Raw genomic sequence first — 18122 nt, 5'->3', positions numbered from 1 at the left:
TGAAACTGACCCAAGAGTGATCGTGTGTGTCTGGCGGCAGGGTTGGGAGGGATTAACTGTGGCTCAGATCTTCAGAAACACGTTCGCCTTTTCCGGCAAGGCCAACCGGTCCACAGGTGTCAAAGTGGCGGTGCTCTGTTTGAAGCTGTGCACGGAGACGTAAATCTGATGCTTCAGCGTCCGTGCAAAATCCCCACCATTTGAGTCACGCAGGCCCAACCAGGAAACTGAAGCTTTGATGACGCTTGGTAAGAGTTTCTCACTGACCTAAAGGGAATGCACATCTGCATATGTGAGGGTAAGACGCAGGGCTGAGCTGGATGTCGGAGGTCAAGGACTGTCTGTCGCTCTGTGCCAACCTTGTAACCTATATCCTCACCTTTATACCCACCCTCATTCATCAGCCAGAGCCAGAGCTCCTGCCTCTGTCACCACAGTGTCCACGGACTGTTTGTGAATCTCTGGTATTCCTGGAGTTTGTGCCCTTAGATGTGCTAATAAACCCAGCTGATTAGATCTGAAACCCTGATCTATAGAAAGTAGCCTTGGATCTTGTATCATTTAGATTAACTAAGCTGATGATCATTGATTATGGTAATTGTTATCATGATTATCACAATAAAAAATCTACAGTGATTTGAGGTTTATTCTTACCTGTGAAATGTTGCGTTCAAAGCACATACGGTACAACCTACCCCCAGCCCCCCGTTATATGATCTGTCTGATACAAGTCCGGAGTCGGTCTGTCATGCCTGCCGGGACACGTGGCCATTGTTTCCCAGCCGATCGCTGAGTGGCGCAAGCTATCAACTCAAAGATGTGAGTAACGTTAGACGTTCTCACTTCCCTTCTAAACAATCACAGGCTGTTAAGACATCAGATTTTACTGCCAATGTCCACCCTGTTCAGTAAACAACCAGCAACTGCCAGATCTCGATGGGCTGTGAGAGGGAGGATGGGGGTGGTGGTGTCAATCTCCACCCCCCAGCTCTCTTCCTTGAAGTGTTTTTCTGAAGTTTTATGTGCAGGGGCTTGGGCCAGTTAAGAAGCAGTAAAAACGTCCTCAGAGGTTGATGACTTTTCAAGCCTTTGCGCCTGCAGACGTGATGGGCACTGTGTTGGGATTTGTAGTCCTTTGACAGGCATTTGCTCCGTTTAACTGATTCGTGTTGCTCCATGCACGTTGTGTGCGCTTATGGGTTTAGGTCCTTGTGAGGACTGTTCTTTGTATGGAGTTATGAGCAGTCGCCACATTTGAAGAGAGTTCTGTTATTTGTACCCACGTTCTATAGGCTATTTACTTTAAAAAAAATAAATATAAGTGTTTGAATGTATGCATTTATTTTGATCATTGGCTGAGATATGTGGACATACTTTGGGTTATCGCTGTTAAACACAACATCTTTGAGATCCCCTGCATTGTATTTTATTCAATGTATCTTAAAGTATTTTACAGGATAAAGGACTGTTTTATGTAAATACTTTGAATGCACTGCACCCCTCTGCAAGGGGAGGAGGCAAATTATACAATATCAATTGAGAGGACAAATCAGTCATTTATGCACACTCATTGAGCCATTAAATCCAGTAATTTGTATGTACAAATGATTAATCTGAGATCAGAAACTACTAAATTGAATGCAGGAATTATTTTTTAAGAGATATTAGCATTATTTTAGCACTAAAAGTAATAATGCTATGTTGACAGACCGATAAATTGAAGCTGTCAGCAGAACCCAAAGAAATCTTGATTCTCTGGCTTTCCTCGGTTCATGTTCACAGGTACTGGCTAAACTTGATACTAATGATACAAACATGGTGTTATTCCCCCTGAAGGATCACAGATTCATGCTGCTATAGGCCAGGTGCTATATTACTGACCGAAAATTACTTGTAGAATTAGATTGTGTGACTCTTTTTTTCTGTCCAGTGTTTTTTGACAGCAAATATCCTCATACCCAGCTTCAGAGAGATATTTGAGACAGACGGCCAGTGTGGTTTATGTTGGCCGGCGTTGCTTCACATGGACCACGGCCTCATTTTTAATGCGTTTTATCAATGTTCCTTGTGGTCAACGGATCCCAGCTGTATGGCTTGGATTCACATAAAAACCTTGTATTTTGAAGACCTTGCGAACTGCAGCCAGGCCATGTGGTGATTGCCATGTTTCTTTCATTTTGCTGTTTGTTTTAATGCTTATGACACTGTAAAGGACTCCTGGAGAGCTTGCTGCCCGGGGATCTGAGCTACAGAGCTGGGACCCTGCAGATTCAGCTTGCATTGGGACCTTAGTACTTAATAGAGCATGTGTTGTGTGTGCGTGGGAGATAAGTGGTGATGGAGGCTACTTCTCCTTTATATTCTCCTCAGATTGTGTACAGACACCCAACGGCAGAGCAGGTCTTATTAGAAACAGACAGGACCTATTTGTCCTCTCAGAGCCCACACTGCCTCCAGCCCTCCCCACTCCAGTCTCGCCTTTAGAAAACACCTGTATTTTATTGTTGTAACTCCATTTCAGATGTGACACTCACCCCCCTTCAGCCATAAGCACCTCTGACCTCTATCTTGACCCTGACACATGGAGATAAAACACGGAGAAGAGCAAAAATCAGGACTGAAAAATAAATCAGGGACTCCCACAGTAAAAGCAAAGGAGAGAGGTTTTAAAGGCTTGTTAGTCATGGGGAGAGAGATCAGAAGTTGGGGATGAGGAGGAGATTGTGGTTATAAATAGTTGGAGAAGATTGAGATGAAAAGAGTGAGCAAGGGCTGAGGCGAAGTAAAATGACGGCTCCTAGAAAGCTGCGGAATTGCTCTGATCAATCACGGAGGCAGGCGCTCAGCAGAGGCTTTGCCGACATTAACTTTCATTTCCGTTACATCCGGGGGCCTGTGTGAGGGAGGGAGATAAACTGTTTACCACCTGATCAGGCTTTGATAAGGAAGAATTGCAGCGTCAGGGCACTTGAGTGTGTGTGTGTGTGTGTGAGAGCATCACACTCCCAGGTATTACAGGAAATGGAAGATGAGGGAACAATGTGCACACACATCTCAGGACTGATCTCCTGTCAGCATCGAGGCCAATCGCCCTCTGTCTGTGTTTTGGAGCAGTAAAGGGTCAAATGACTTAAGTTTTAAGGTATGTGACCAAGTCACTGTGGAGTTTTTGCCATTATATGATGAATGGCTCGACATCTCAGCTCAACTAATATCATGCCATTTCTAACCTCCTGGTGTTCGGTTACAGCTTCGTCGGCTGCAGAAGGAAAACTGAGCGAAAGCCAGTGGGAGATTCTCGCCATGAAATTTCAACCAAAAGATCTTCACGGCTATGAATGTTGGCAGCTCTCACCAACGCAGTTTTTTAATGTTCTGGAAGAGATTCTTTACCTTCATCAGGATCAACAGAATAAAAAACACTCCCTCTCTGCTATTGATTTGAATATTTTCCTGAGCAACAAGTACAGGAAACTGCTGTTGTTTTTGCAACGAGTCCAGCGAGAGGAGAGAGAAATGCTTCCAGCATAATATCAGGCTGAAAAATATTCACTGCAAATGTGAAATAATAAAGGGGTAAAATACATGTTTCCATGAGAGATGCCTTGGTCAAGTGATAATATTGTGTGGTTGTGTGGTATGAGGAAACATTTGGCCAGAAAAGCTCCGGGCATCGAGTCAGTTCCTTTCCCTCCACTATGGTATGGCAAGTCAGACGTGCTGAAATATTTCGGTCAAAGTTACCATGGCCGTGCATGTTTCCAATCATAACTTGTTACTCCTTTGAAACTTTTTTTTCCGGAAAGGACAGGATTACACAAGTATTATTAGAGTTAGAACATCTCAATCAGCTTTTGTTTGAACACTTTGTAAACATTAACGCAGCGGCTTGCCAAACGCAAAGTCAAACTGAGCGTCAAGTAATAATCCGTGACATTTTCATATAAATAGTTGTTCATTTTGCTACTCTATCACTGATTGATATAACACAAAAGTGATCCGTGTTCATGAAAACTTTCACATTAGATGTTGTAAACAGAGGGTGGATTCTTTCCCAGAAATAATGCTTGAGTTTCATGTTTCTGACAGCAGAAAAGGACTGGATATTTAGTTGAGTTAGTCTGTATGTGCAGTGACCACCCCCAATGTATGAGGGCAACAACAACAAAAAAAAGATCAGATTGGTAAGTAAAATGCCGAAAACAGCACGGCAAGTAGCATTTTAAGTACCACGGGATGCAGAATCTCATGAAAAACAACTCTTTCAGACAAAAAAAACTCACAGTGTGCTCAACAGCCTGATGGTTTCGTTGACTCTTACCTTTGCAGGCTCGTCTGTGAGTGATCGGTCTGGCCATGTCTCTGTAAAAGCCCTCCTTGCAGTAGTGGCAGTGGCGGCCTGCAGTGTTGTGGCGGCAGTTCATGCAGACGCCTCCGCTCTTCCTCCCCGACAGCTTGTACAACTCCATGTTGAATCGACAGCGACGGGCGTGCAGGTTGCAGTTACATGCTGCAGGGGGAAGAGGGAAAGTTAGCGTTGTTGGTCTATCGGCAAACGTGAGTGGAATAAATGGAAAGGTTTACAGTATCTTCACAGGATTTATCCTTACAGTCAAAATGTAAGTTAAGAGTGCGCATTGCAGTAAAACATATATCGTACATATCACTGGAGATCTGGGAGACATTTTCCAGTAAGGCAGTAGTGAGTGGTTTATAATCCACGTTGTGGCTGTGTGCTTGGCTGCTATTCCAGAGCTCATCAATCAAAAGTGATATTTGCAGAGCTCATTTTCTCCATTTCATAATTAATGAATTTGGCTTCTCTCAGCCCATTAGTTATTAATCACTGGAAAGAGAGACATTAATTTCATGAATCACTGATGAGTGAAGACTACGAAGATCTATTAAAAGGGAGGCCGAGTCAGATAAAGGAATGGGCTCGAGCTAGCTGTCTTCTAAATGAGGCGAGCCACAATATATGGGACATGTGAGGCGAGGTTTTATCTCTTTATCTCACAGTCTCTGCCAGTTCCACTCGAAATTCCTTCATGTGTCTTCACCTCTCAGGTCTTTTTTGTTGATTCCTCCATATTAGACCAACCTCACCATCTTATTCATGAATGCCATCCACTCTCTACATGTGGGGTTTGCATCTGAGAAGCCTAATGAGAAACCTGCCCTTCTTGTTTGTGTAAGAGAGTTTGATCCAGACCCGCTGCTGGTTAAATCAGAGTCAGACCTGGGACCTGAAGACTTGGCCATGGCTTCAAAGATGATTGCTGCAGAACTTAGCTCCAGTTTAAAGTTACCCGCAGATAAATTAGAAAGGGGTAAACAACAGCAGAGCTGTTTGACCAAAAACGTCAACAGTTATGGCAAAGGAGGATTATTAGGGGATCACAACGGAAGGTGATATTAATTAACTTTAATCTGGTGTTTGAGAAAAATACACTAACAATGGATGTTTGGAATAGAATAAGACACAACAATAGGGAATAAGTAAACAGACGGACTGAGGGGCTGGGAGGCTTTTATGTTTGCGTCTATATGTGTGGCTTTGTGTGCAGCACAGTGACTGGTGAGTGGGCAGTCACAGAAACCATTTCTAGAGCTTTCCAAAACTGGCGATCCAGCATGCAAACCACTGTGATTGGCCAGTAGTGCAGAGGTGACAAAAAGCCAGGGTTTGAATTTCTCTCTCTGGCTCTCTTTTTTCATTCTTGACGCTGCTCTCACTTTTTTTGGAAAACATGTTCTAGAAACTTGTTCTGATGGCGCATGCTCCAGTCCTTACAGGGCTAAAATTTGTAGTGATGATAAGCTACTTTATTTTTTATTAAAAGTACAGTTTGAAATCTTGGGAAATATGCTAATTCAGCCTCTGCAGAGACTTGGATGAGAAATTTGACACCTCTAATGCCTGTATGGTAAATCCAAAAGCTACAGCCAGCAGCCACTTAGCTTAGCTTAGCACAAATACTAGGCCATTTCCTCCTGTTTCCAGTCTATCTGCTAGGCACAGCTAACTGGCTGCTGGCTGTTGCTTACAGACATATGAGTGGTATCAATCTTATCGTCAAACTCTTGGCAAGAAAGTGAATAAGCACAATTCTCAAAATGTCAAACAATTTCTTTCACAGCAATGCTAAGATAATCCTTAAATCCTGGTGTTGTTTTAGTCAGGACATTCACATATTTTTATTTGGGTAACTTTAAAGTCAGAAACTAAAATGCTGCGGAAAAGTTAACCCACTGAGTAGTAATTTTAAATGTTTCTTTCCTCATCATCACTAGCTGACACATGCATTGCGGCTGCAGCCAAGGTCAGGTCTGCAGTTACTCTGAGCTCAATGATCAGTGCCACGATAGACGGGCTCCTCGCAGTTGATCAAAAGTGACTGTTAATGACACTGGTGGCTCTTTCACGGGTGGAGAATCACTTGAGTGCATATGTGAAGCAATAAGCGAACAATATGAATCCCCACCCACACTGAGAGGGACGCCTGGCACCAGGTTGGGAAAGAGGCCCAGTTTTCCCTGGTTGCAGACCCTGGAAAAAAAGGGGGAGCGCATTCCCAGACTGTTTCCCAATTCCATCTGGTTATTACGTGGCCCAATTTGTATGGAATTCTGCAGTTAATGAAATACTGTTTCATGTACGCATCCATATCGAGGCAGCGCTGTTTGTGTGGAGACACTGATCTTTTGGTGTGTGCTTATAAACTGGTTAAGCCGAAGATGAGGGGTTAACCTCTGACCCTAAGAGACTGTCCAAAGGAGGTATGTAGGGAGTGTTAAGATGGCACAGCAATGTAGAACAATGAGGGAAGCTTGCAAATTGAGTGAGTTCAAAGCTTAATCGTGCATGTTTTAACTGAAAAAATACACCAAATTGATAACATATTGACTGTGTAATTGGTTCTCGCTGTGTGTGTGTGTGTGTGTGTGTGTGTGTGTGTGTGTATGTTGCTGTACCTGTATCTAGTATGCATGTGAACAATTAAACAGCCTGTCCAACTTCTTCTGAGGGAAATGTGACAAAGAACACACCAGCTCCGCTGAGCGGCTGCGGCTGCTGGGGGGGGGTGGGGGTTGGAGTGGGGAGGGGAGGGGGACTGTGATTATGATCAAGCGTCTCAAACGCACACACAGCTGTGAGCACTTGTGTCCATTAACACCTTGTAGCAGAACATGAAAGCGATGGGTCACATTTTCTCCCGAGCTGAAGTAGCGACGGCCCTCTTATGGCATCATCTCGATTTACGGCTGTGCAACAAGATCAGCCCACAAAGTCTGAAGTAAGAGAGGATATGTTCAAGTGTGGAAAATGTAAAGAAAGCTCCAGAATTTGACCTTTAAATGATTTAGCATGTGTAGCAGTGATGGCTGGGAACGGCTTTAACAACAGCCAGGGTTTTCTTTTTGTGTTGGGAGAATGAGACAAGTAGCATCCGAAATGGCTGAATGAACATGTGTTTTAAGGCTAATGACTGAGGAAATGAAATAAGCAAAAGCACTGATGGCCTCGAGTAGGTGTTTGTATGTGGACTCGTGTGTGTGTTTTCTGTGGTGTGCATGCTGTGTGCAGTTAAGTTCAGCTCGGCGCTGCAGCTGCCCAAAGATTCTGGAATGTTTATGGGTTTGTTTTGAAGTGCCTGTGCGCACACACACACACACACACACACACACACACACACACACACACACACACACACACACACACACTGACACCCCACCTCCCCCAACAACCTGCTGCCCCCTACCACCGCAGCACCCCTCTCACCCAAATTAGGCTCAGCGGGGATAACTGAACACTGTTGAAGGCCATTTTTCAATTCATTAACACATCAAAACCTCACTAGAGCTCCGCAAAAACACTCGCTAATTCTTATCTGTTGAAGGAAAAAACAGACATTTCAGCACAGAGCTCTGTGAGTGGTGGAAAGTGAGCAAAGAGACGGCGGTCCTGAAGTGAACGCGTCTCCTTTATGGGTTCACGTCCAACTGGAGGATGCGTAAATCTGGTTCCTCGTGTTGTCGTGGAAATCAAACAACAAACACAAGCTACGGGCTTGGCAAAGAGGGGGATGCTGAGACAAAAATAAAGGAGGGGATGGAGGGAGAGGAGCAAGAAACCCCTTGGAAAATATTAGTAGAGAATAGTTGCACCGCTTTGTCATGAAAATGAACTGCGCCAAATGCAAATTTTGGTGGACTAACTGCGGGGAGCGCAGTAAATGCCTTGTTTTTACCCAATATCTTCCTCAACGCAGTTTGCACACATCTCAGTTTGTGATTTAGGTGGCGCTTACTTCTCCAAGTCAGGACATAAGAGGGAATATATCAGGTGAGGCAGATTGACAGAAGAACACCTCATTGTTTAATATTCCAGCTTTCATAACAGGTGCTTCGGCAAGTCAGTGCTCTGAGCAAGCTCACAGGCCGGCCTGTCAAGTGTGCTATGACAAATTGGCCCGTAAAGACTGCGCTCAACAAATAAAATGCAAGTGTGTTTGTGGAGTGCAGCGCCTCTCTGCTCCCCTCCATATGTCAGGGATAAATCTAACCTCATTTTTCCTTCAGCTCGACGAACGCCAAGCCGGTAAGCACAGCCAATTGATTTTGGATGCCTGTGCAAAACCCAAATCCCATGGCTAAAATTGGTCCTTGAAAATTGGAGGGCCGCTCTCCCACCACCACCTCTCCCCTCTTGGCCCAGGCCACGGTCCAGACCTGCTGCAGCCCCCCTTGGGTGCCCTCCCCGCCTGGCCAAGCAGGCTCTGCTATATGGGCTCCTGCCATCATGTGTGTGCGCCTGTGTGTATGGTGTGTGTCTGTGTGTTTGGGCTGAGTTCCGCCTGGCTGCTCCAGCCACCTGCTCAGGGCACCGGGGGTAACACCCGGTTAATTAGCTCCTCATTAGAGCCAAGGCAGTGTACAGTGTGGACAACACACACATACACATTTATGCATCCCCACACACCAGAGACACTGCTTCAAGAAGCAGTAACGGCTCCCAGAATGACACGGATCAAGGAATAAAGATGCAAAAAGAGTCAAACAGAAGCGAGACTTGAGCAGATGTAAGCACTGCTGGGTGTGCAGACTTTAATGAGCTGTGGACAACAAGCTGAGACAAAGATTTATTAAGAAGTCCGAGCTGAGAACTAACAGGAAACTACAAGTCGTGTAGCCCCGCTGTGTGCATTACATGGGCCGTGTTAAGATGTACACAGGAGCTTCTACCTCTTTCTAGCAAAGCCACTCCAGCTCCTCTTTCCTTCTCTTCCACACAGACATATCTTTCACTTCTAGCTTTGACAACACGTCTCGGCTCTCCCCTCCCTCCGCTGGTTTCTGCGGTTAGCCTCACGCCGTGGGCTTAAGAGCCGGCTCTTGGGAGCCCTTTTGAACTGAGAGTCCCCTTAATTCCTCTCCCACCCCTCCCCAAAGCCTCGCTCTCTCTTCCTCCCTCCCTCTCTCCTCTTACTTTCATGGGACCCCATCTCAAATACTCTCACTGGTTGCCTTTCCCTCTTTTTTTAGCTCGTCTCCTTCCCCAACCCTTTCTCATGTCCATCCTCTCCTCTTTCTCTCTCTGGATGGCATCAGGCAGGGGAAGATTTTTACTGAGATTAGGCTGGAGGGTTGCCAGGTTGGGTGGCCTGGTGTCAGTGGAGAGTTGAGTCCTTAGCTCTGTTCCCTCTCTCTGGTCCACTTCACTTCCCCACATCTAAACATTGTTATCTCTGTCCTGCCTTTGCCTTCACTCTCTCTGTCTCGCTTGCTCTTTTTTTTTTTTCTTTTTTTTCCACAGGCTATATGCTGCAGTCCTGATCACAGACGCAGAAGTAGACGACCGCTGTGCAATCAAATTATCATGGCAAATCAGTAAAAACCATGGTAAAAACAGATTTATTTTACCATGACTATGTGGCATATACAACCATGAGGTCAACTCAGGGGGCTACATGTCATGCCTGGGCTGGTTTAGAAATAGAAAGTGACAGATGGAACCTGCTGTGTAAATTCACCACTGTGGCCAGAGATTACAGTAGAAATGGTGAGGGGAAAATCAAATGTTTTCTCTGATCTGGTCGTGGCACAGCCTTGAATGTGAATGCACACAAAGCAAAAGAGTCCTTGATGATTGGTGACTCAGAACTGAGCAGTAACATCAGAGGTCAAAGGTTAAGCTGAGGAAGAAAATTGATAGATAGTGAGATAAGAAGCTGGAGGTGTTGGACAAATCTTGACAAAATCCACTGCAATGACTACCAAGCAGTGTTTTTTTTTTTATCCTTACTTTCGGTTTCAATGGGAATAATTCCAGCTGAATGGTGTGATGATTATGAAAATGACATGAATCATATGCTATGACCATGAGCACCTGTGTTAGGCAGCACTCTCCACCACCACCATCACTAAAACACCAGATGGGGGAATATCCTTAGAATGAATAGTGCTCATCCCTTTAACAGAGTTTTACAGACTTGGAGAATCTGTTATAAGAAGCATTGAAGCTGTTCTGGCTTGTTGCATCCACACACCTTACTAAGGAATATTCAAAACGAATGCAGCAAAATCAAAGATATCTCATGATGGAGCTCACCCTCCAAGTTTCCCCTGATGACACCATCAGGGTCTTTTTTCTCAGACCTTAAAAGCACAAGCCAAACTTGTGTACAAACACAGACTGACCAGGATAATACTTACATTTGTACATGATGGTACTACATACTGCACAAGTCAGATCATGTATCTCTAACCACACAAATATCTGAACCCTTCAGACTGGTTTGGAGCTGTGAGGTTGATGTGGATTGAAAAGCGGCAGTTGACGACTCCCAGAAGAGCTGGTCCATAAAGAAATGACAGTGGAGTGAAGGATTTTGTTTCCAACGCTCACATCAGACCTGTCTATTCACATTCAGTATAATACAACACCCATTCCATATGCATGAACGTATGCAGAGACAGACACATGCAGTACATACACAGTGACTGTGACTGATCAGTAAGACAGACAAAACCACAGCTAACGGGAGCCAAGAGATTGTCGCGCAGTCATGGTTAACAAACAGACATATATTTACTCTTAACAGCCTCTGAATGTTGCTGCCACCAGCAACACCGGCTGCCTGCCAAAAACCACATATTTTCTCAAGCAACAGCATACAGGGGCCTGCAAGAGAATAAAAAGAAAACTGCGACCAAAACACAAAGAATTCAATGAGAAAAGGGCCAAAAAAAGGCTGATTTCAGCAAAAAGAGAAGCATATATGAAATAAAAGAATAGGCGGCAGACAGGAAAATGTCCAGGCAGAGAGTTAATCTTTGACAGTCAGTTACACAAGTATAGAGAGGAAGAGAGTGGCGGTGGTGACGGGCACCGGGAGGTGATTGCTACCATCTGTGGGGGAGAGTTGATGCGGACCTGGGAGAGCAGGGTGGGCACACTGCAGCTCCACCAGTTTGCTTTGGCACAGGGATGAAACGCTACATCGCACTACTAGATCACATGTGGCTCTCACACAAATGCAAGGACACACACACACACACACACACACACACACGCACACACACACACACACGTGGCCTCGAGCAGCCGCAGAGCATTTCCTAAGGATTCAGCATTTTAACCCAGCTGACATTAATGCTGTTATTTGACTCTTTGCTGTCCTTAACATTTGTTTCACCATCTTCCCTGCTTGCCAGAGAGCCTTTACGGGTGGCTTCTTAGAACGAGAAAAGCATCAGTGCTTTGTGGGTTGGCCCCGGACCAAAGCTGCAATACTGACAGAGGGAATAAAAGCAAAGAAGAAAACTACAGTACAAACCAATCAAACTGACCCAACCCTCTTGTCTCAGCCAGATAAAGGAAGTTACTCCTGCTTTAGGCCTTTGAGACATGCACGGCATCAAAACAAAACTCACGCACTGCATGTTTGTTGGCCTGGCTGTGCCATAGCCCCTGCGTCTCACGCTAACCCCCCCCCCCAGAGGCATCGTTTCATAGGGCTGTTGATTTTAGAACAACATTCCTTGGCTGTGTAATTATTTCAAAGCACAGGAGGTTTCTTTTTCAAAATCACTTTCTTTCGCTCTGCATGCCCCGACCCTCCAACACACACCAACATCTCCTGCTCATTTGTGTGTCGCGCTGTAAGTAATTGAAGTGTCGGTTGCTTGTTAGCCTCCAGCGACAGGCGGCGGAGGCGGGAGGGGTTGGAGGGTCTTTAAGTCAATTAGGGAAAGTAGGAACATGGCACATACATGCAGTAATATCTCGGCAGCTCTGGCTTTTTTCACCTTTGCCCGTCTATATCTGGCATTTTGAGCTTCATATCATGTTGCCCTCTAGGGACAGAGAGCAAAATTTCAACCGGACCACAGAGGACAATTTTAGGCTTCTGTGAGCTGCAAAGCTGGATTCTCGTGGTCCAACACGGAAACTCAGAGCGACCTAACGAGGTTAACTTTGTTCTACCCAAACGAAGCTGTGCTCCTCTCCATGCTGCGACTGAGAAACTATAAAATGTTCCTGTTATTCAAATCATGTGAACTCAAACTGTGCCACGGTTTCATGAATGTCTTTCTTTCATGTGTTTAAGAATGAGGTCATTTCTCAATCACCAGGCCGAAAAAGTGTCTTGATGAATCTGCTCTACGACTGGGACGTGGGCCTGACCTCTGCTTGCCCTTGCTGGGAGATGTGAAGGGGAGGGAAATGGTGTGAAAGGATGGAGGCCTATTTTGAAATTCTAATCAGCATCAAATAACCATCTGCCCCTTGTCGGCGAGGGAAACCGAGAGAGAGAGAGAAAGAGAGGAGTAAATTTGTGCTTCTGTGGTCTTCAGAGTTTCCACAGCTCTGTACAGATCTGAGGGCTTATTCTGAGCCCTGTTCCTGAGCATGTGTTCCTGGCTGGCCTCTTCCTCTGACACACACATTTCACACACGCACACACCTCTGCTGGATCACATTGCTTTCCCTAAGAAACCCATCTGTCAAATTCCCTCTAATTCCAGCTAATAGTTTCCAAAAAACAGAGGCTGAGCCCACCAAAAACCACAAGCCCCCACCAAAAGTTTGAGCGGGCTTGTGACAAGGCTTGCAACTTCAATATCTGTCCGCTCTGCTTCTTCTGCTGTAAAATTCAAATTTAAACGCAACCGCTCATTCATTAGTGCGGCAGACATGATCTAATAACATCTATTATATAACAGGTTATAACTTTGGGGGGAGTAATGACTGCTTTGTGGGAATTTCCTTCAGGTGATGACATGGATTTGTGTATATTGAGAGTCTACAGTGAATATTTCCTAGGAAACTCCTCTTTCTTGTTCAAAAAACAGACTACCATACTGGACTCAATATGTCAAAATTTACTATTAAAATATTCAACACCACACCCAAACACTGCAGCAGAGCAGGAACACCCAGCTCTGCTACCAACCGCAGCTCACCTGCATTTCTGGCAAATCAGCCCAAATGGCAGTTCAAACAGCCTTCATGTGACCTCTGTATTTAACGCTATGAATGCATACCAGTTCCCCTGGCACAGCACTGAGAGCAGACCTGGCTTGGCCGGTCCATTAGGGATGGATGATGTCTGGCCATGGGCTCGTAGCGCCTCCGAGCAGTACTCTGAACTTCCTGCAGGCTGAGTCCAAATGAGGGAAAGGAAGGGCCGGGGGATAGAACAGCTCAGTGCGGCAGCCAAACAGGGCCAAGATGGCTACAGACAGGGCCAAGAGCGGAGTGCTCCTACACCGCCATAAATTATCATCTACTCAGGATGTCACATTGTCGTTGACTCCCGAAGAGGCCTCTTCATCTTACACAGTGACTTTGGCAGACTTTATTATGGCATGATACACCGTCTCACATTTTTAAGTCAACATAAAGTATTTACATTACGGCATCGACCATGCCAGCAGAAAAGCCAATACTCCATCACGACCAGTAACCAAATAGCTCTTATCCATCTGTTTCCTCATTCTGTCCTGTGGCTCAAACTCCAGGCAGATAAATCACAGCTTTTTCCATCATGTCTCCCTCAATACAAACAGACATGCTCCTTTACAAGGCTGCCCTCTCTGACTACTAGAGCAGGGATTTGTAAACCAACGTCTTGAGGCAGGACTCATAGTGGGGGAGGCAGCAGATGGTTGCGTGTGTGTGCGTGTGTGTGTCTGGAGACAGTACATGAGCTTGCCAAGAGCTCAGACAGTAATCTTTGCATGTCAAACATTCAGTAAGACAAACGAACAATCAAAACAGCCTATTGGAGACAATGTTCCTGTCATACAGGGTAAAGATGTAAGTCAAGACTGCAAAGAGGGAGAGCAAAACCTTGCAACATCTTAAAGTGGTGAAATCGGCTACCAGGCAAATCATTTCTCAAGGACTGACAGACTCAGAGGTGGGGTCTGGAACAGCTATTGACTTGGCTCTACATCTGCCTGCTCTGAATTCCTCATTACCCACAAACCATCTCCCCGTCAACTTAACCTTGTCACCACTCCACAAAGGATCATGACCTCAGCCCGGCCCCCTCAGACCCTACCTCCAACCCAAACACCCACAGGGCCTCATGAAGGCTCTGGTGACACCTAAGGGACCCCTTGGCTCTGTAACTTGCCACTCTTACACATTTGCCCAGCCTAAATACTTACACCTTGCTGCCACAGTGGCGCGCCTCAGGGCTCGCACTGAAGACCGCCGCCATTTGTGCACCGCGTCAGAAAGAAAAGCAAGCAGAGAAATCAACAAGGGGCGGGGGCATTTTAAGAATGGGCTTTAATATACACTGGAGGCGCTTTTTAAAAGCTCTCTTGCTAGTCTGAGGATATTTTGGAACCATTTCCACCGGAATAAGCTGTAAAGAGGCTTTCGGAACATGAAATTGGGGACATCTGGGGCTGACTTTTTGGCGTATCCGGATGTGTGATCAGGTATAGCGTGCAACTTGCAATAAGCTTTAACTGCCCTGTATCAACACTGGGATTAGGTCATCATTTGGCCAGCACAGCTGGGCTGTTTAGTCCAGAAATCGTGGATAGAAGTGACATATCAATCCCACTGAGAAGAAATCTACGGGAAGCGGGTGTAACATTTCGAAAACAGCTACGGGACATTTGAAAAAGAGGGCGTGTGCAAAACTGTGAGCGATTAAAAGAATATTGTTGTAGAAGGGGCTAGGTGTATACTGTGAGTCGAGGGAGTGAGGGTGTCAGGGACAGATGAGAAGCCAAAGTCAGGTCGTGTTGGCATTTCAGAGTACAGAGTGAGGGAAGGCTGGGTTCGTTGGCCGGTCTAATGCTGAAATGGCCTTGCTCCTCTGGCTCTGTCACTCTCTGTCCCCTTTAAACAGATCTGGCACTGTTCAATGCTAAATATGATCTCAGGCCAGCTCACTGGGCAATTATAACATGTTAGAAAAATATACACTGCTTTTCAATGTTCTGCTCCTGGTTTTTTTTTTTCCTCTCTGGCTGTAATTTTATTTCATTATGGGGAAAGGTTAAAATGGGGACAGTGGTTTCTAATATGGTTTTATTTTTCTGCACTAACAAATTTTTATGACAAGCAAAATTGACCTGAATTAAGTTCCACCTATGTCTATTTATACTAACAGAGAAATGCTGTACCACCAAAGAAACATCCACACATTAGAGAACAAATCCTGCTAAAAACACATGGCTAACATGGCATGTGTCTAAAACTGTTGTACGGCTATGAAATTAATATATGTGATTAATATCAGTATCAAAAACCTGTTATTATATAAAAGCCTAATCCAATACAAAGATAATCCATTTACATGAGCAAGAATTGCCACTGAAACTGCTAGTATTTTACTGGCAAGCTTTCATGTCTGGATGATTTTTACAGAACATGTCTTGAGGTAAAAGCAAACACTGCCAAATAACATTCTTGGATGACTTAGCTGCAGCGGTGTGCCAATGACTCGAGCTGTTGTCATCCACTGTTTAGACTTGCTTGTGAAAAAGCGTATTTTCATAGACAAGTCCAGAAAACATGGTTTTGCTGAAAGTAGGCCTGTTTCCCTGTAGAGGAACAGTAAATAGAAGGGGCTGATGGGAAACGTAAGGAAAGGATGGGCTCGTGTTATTAGAGACGTTGCCAAAGTAGCAAACTCAGCCACGATGTGCTACCAGAACTCTTCACCTGTATAAACACAAACCCATCCGGTATGTTCTGGCATCATTCTTAATTACCCCTGTGACAGTCAAACACAGGTCATCATAGTTAAATCTCCCTTTTTTCTTTTTTTCTTTTACCTCCCTCTCTCTTTCCGTGCGGACAGATGTGTATAAATTCAATTTGTTGGCCTGATTGTACGTTGCTGTCCCTGAAAATGGGTGGTGAAAAGGTCACGACTCTATCCAGCAAAGAAATAAACAATCCGGATTTTCAAATATTGCCTAATTTTCATACACTTCATGGGCTATGGATGGGGTATTTGTGTTGGACATAAGGCCTATATATTGTGTGTGCAACACTCTCAATCCTCTGTCCAAATCCCCCGTTTCCTCATTATGAATTCTAAGATGCATTGGAGAGATTGTCTTGGAGAAATAAAACCTCCTTGATGCACAGGAAGGGGAGAGGAACGGAGCAAGGAAGAGAACTAAAGAAAGAGACACATTACATTGACATGCTTCTTTTACAATGGCCGCTGAATTGATGTAAAAACATCAGAGGACGTGTATTCATCTTTTTACAACCAACGGAACAAACAGTTATAGGGTCAAACTGTAGAAATCTACAGTTTGTCCCACAGCAGAGGAACTGAAACACGTTAAAAGCACATACAGAATGACAGATAGAGGAGAAGACTTACGCAGACACTCGTTGGCCTCGCGGGCATTGGCCCTCTGCCACGGCCGGTCATAGTGAAAGGGCTTGCAGCGGTCACATTCAGGTCCCTCTGTATTGTGCTTGCAGTCACACACCAGTTTGCCTTCCTTGTCTTTCAGACAGCGTGAGCCGTGTCCGTTGCATTTACACCTCCCGCCTACCTGGAAGTCTCCCACTGCATAGAAATAAGTTGGCAGCGTCGATGTCACCGCCGTGGGGTCGTCGTCCCTCCCTCCGCTGTTGCTTCCAGCACCCAGTCCCAGCTCCCGTGGTAGCTGGGGCCGGCTGAAGACCACACGGATATCGGTGACAGTCACCCAGTCTTGGAGGACCGGGCTGTTGTCAAAGTCTTTGCCAGAGGGCCGTCCATCCAGAGTGCTGAAAGCAATGAGTCCTCCAGAGAGCGGGTAGAGGTCAGTGTGGCCATCTGTGCACAGAGCCTCCTGTTCATTCTGCTTGGTGATGGTTGCTTTGTTGGGCCGATTGTACATGCGGCGGCACTGTGAGGAGTAGAACTGGTAGGGCATCCAGGTCTTGCCGTAGTCCATGCTCTTGTATATGGCCAGGGACTCAGGTCGTGGTGAGCAGAACTGTAGGCTGACATAGGTGATCTCAAACTTTTTACCTAATGACAGGGTGAGAGTCACGTTGTGCGGTGAGGTGTTCAGATTCTCCGACTGCCAGCAGGTGAGGTTGTGGGCTGAGTTGAGGTCAGTGAGGTAGGAGGCAGGGTGGGCACGGCGAGGGTCAGATGCATCACAGATTTGGCACGTGCGCACAGATGGCCGATCATCGCCTCGCTCCACTACGCTACAGGAGCGGGACGGAGGCCGGCCACAGACACTAGACACCGTCACCTCCTTGCCAAATGCAGCATTGATAAACTCAGGGATGCAGCGGCGGGCTGCACCGGTGTCATCGTAGCAAGGGTCTGGAGGGGTCTGCTGCCCTACAAAGGGATTGGTGGCACTGTGGGTGGAGGCTGAGCATGCCAGGAGGCACAGGCCCAACAGGCACCTCCAGGGTTCCCTCATCCTGCTCAGAGGGCCTGTGTGTGAATGTGTGTCTGCGTTTATGCACAGATGAGTCTGTGTGTGTGTGTGTGCACCCAACAGTCAAGGGAAGGAGTGTGTCTGAGCTCAGTGACCCTTCACTTCAGGCTGACCAGAGTCCTTCCTGTAAGACAGAGAAACAAACAGAAAGGTCAATGTCATAGACATATTTTTACCAT

General features: G+C 45.7%; 1 protein-coding gene across 2 annotated transcripts in view; it reads right to left on the bottom strand.

The window, feature by feature from the left end:
* Positions 1-18122, bottom strand: part of ntn2 (netrin 2) — a 45134-nt gene that overhangs the window by 13568 nt on the left and 13444 nt on the right. For both annotated transcript variants that reach the window (XM_076760702.1, XM_076760701.1), the window contains exons 2-3: positions 16875-18067; positions 4322-4510 (exon numbers count right to left, since the gene is read on the bottom strand). In XM_076760702.1, the coding sequence (XP_076616817.1) occupies positions 4322-4510; positions 16875-17925 (1240 nt within the window). In that variant the 5' untranslated portion in view covers positions 17926-18067. The remainder of the gene's footprint in view (positions 1-4321; positions 4511-16874; positions 18068-18122) is intronic.

Source organism: Chaetodon auriga, chromosome 20 (assembly GCF_051107435.1).
Source record: "Chaetodon auriga isolate fChaAug3 chromosome 20, fChaAug3.hap1, whole genome shotgun sequence".
Taxonomy (NCBI): Eukaryota; Metazoa; Chordata; class Actinopteri; order Chaetodontiformes; family Chaetodontidae; genus Chaetodon; species Chaetodon auriga.
The sequence above is the reverse complement of the archived record's forward strand: the minus strand, read 5'-3'. Positions and strand labels throughout refer to the sequence as shown.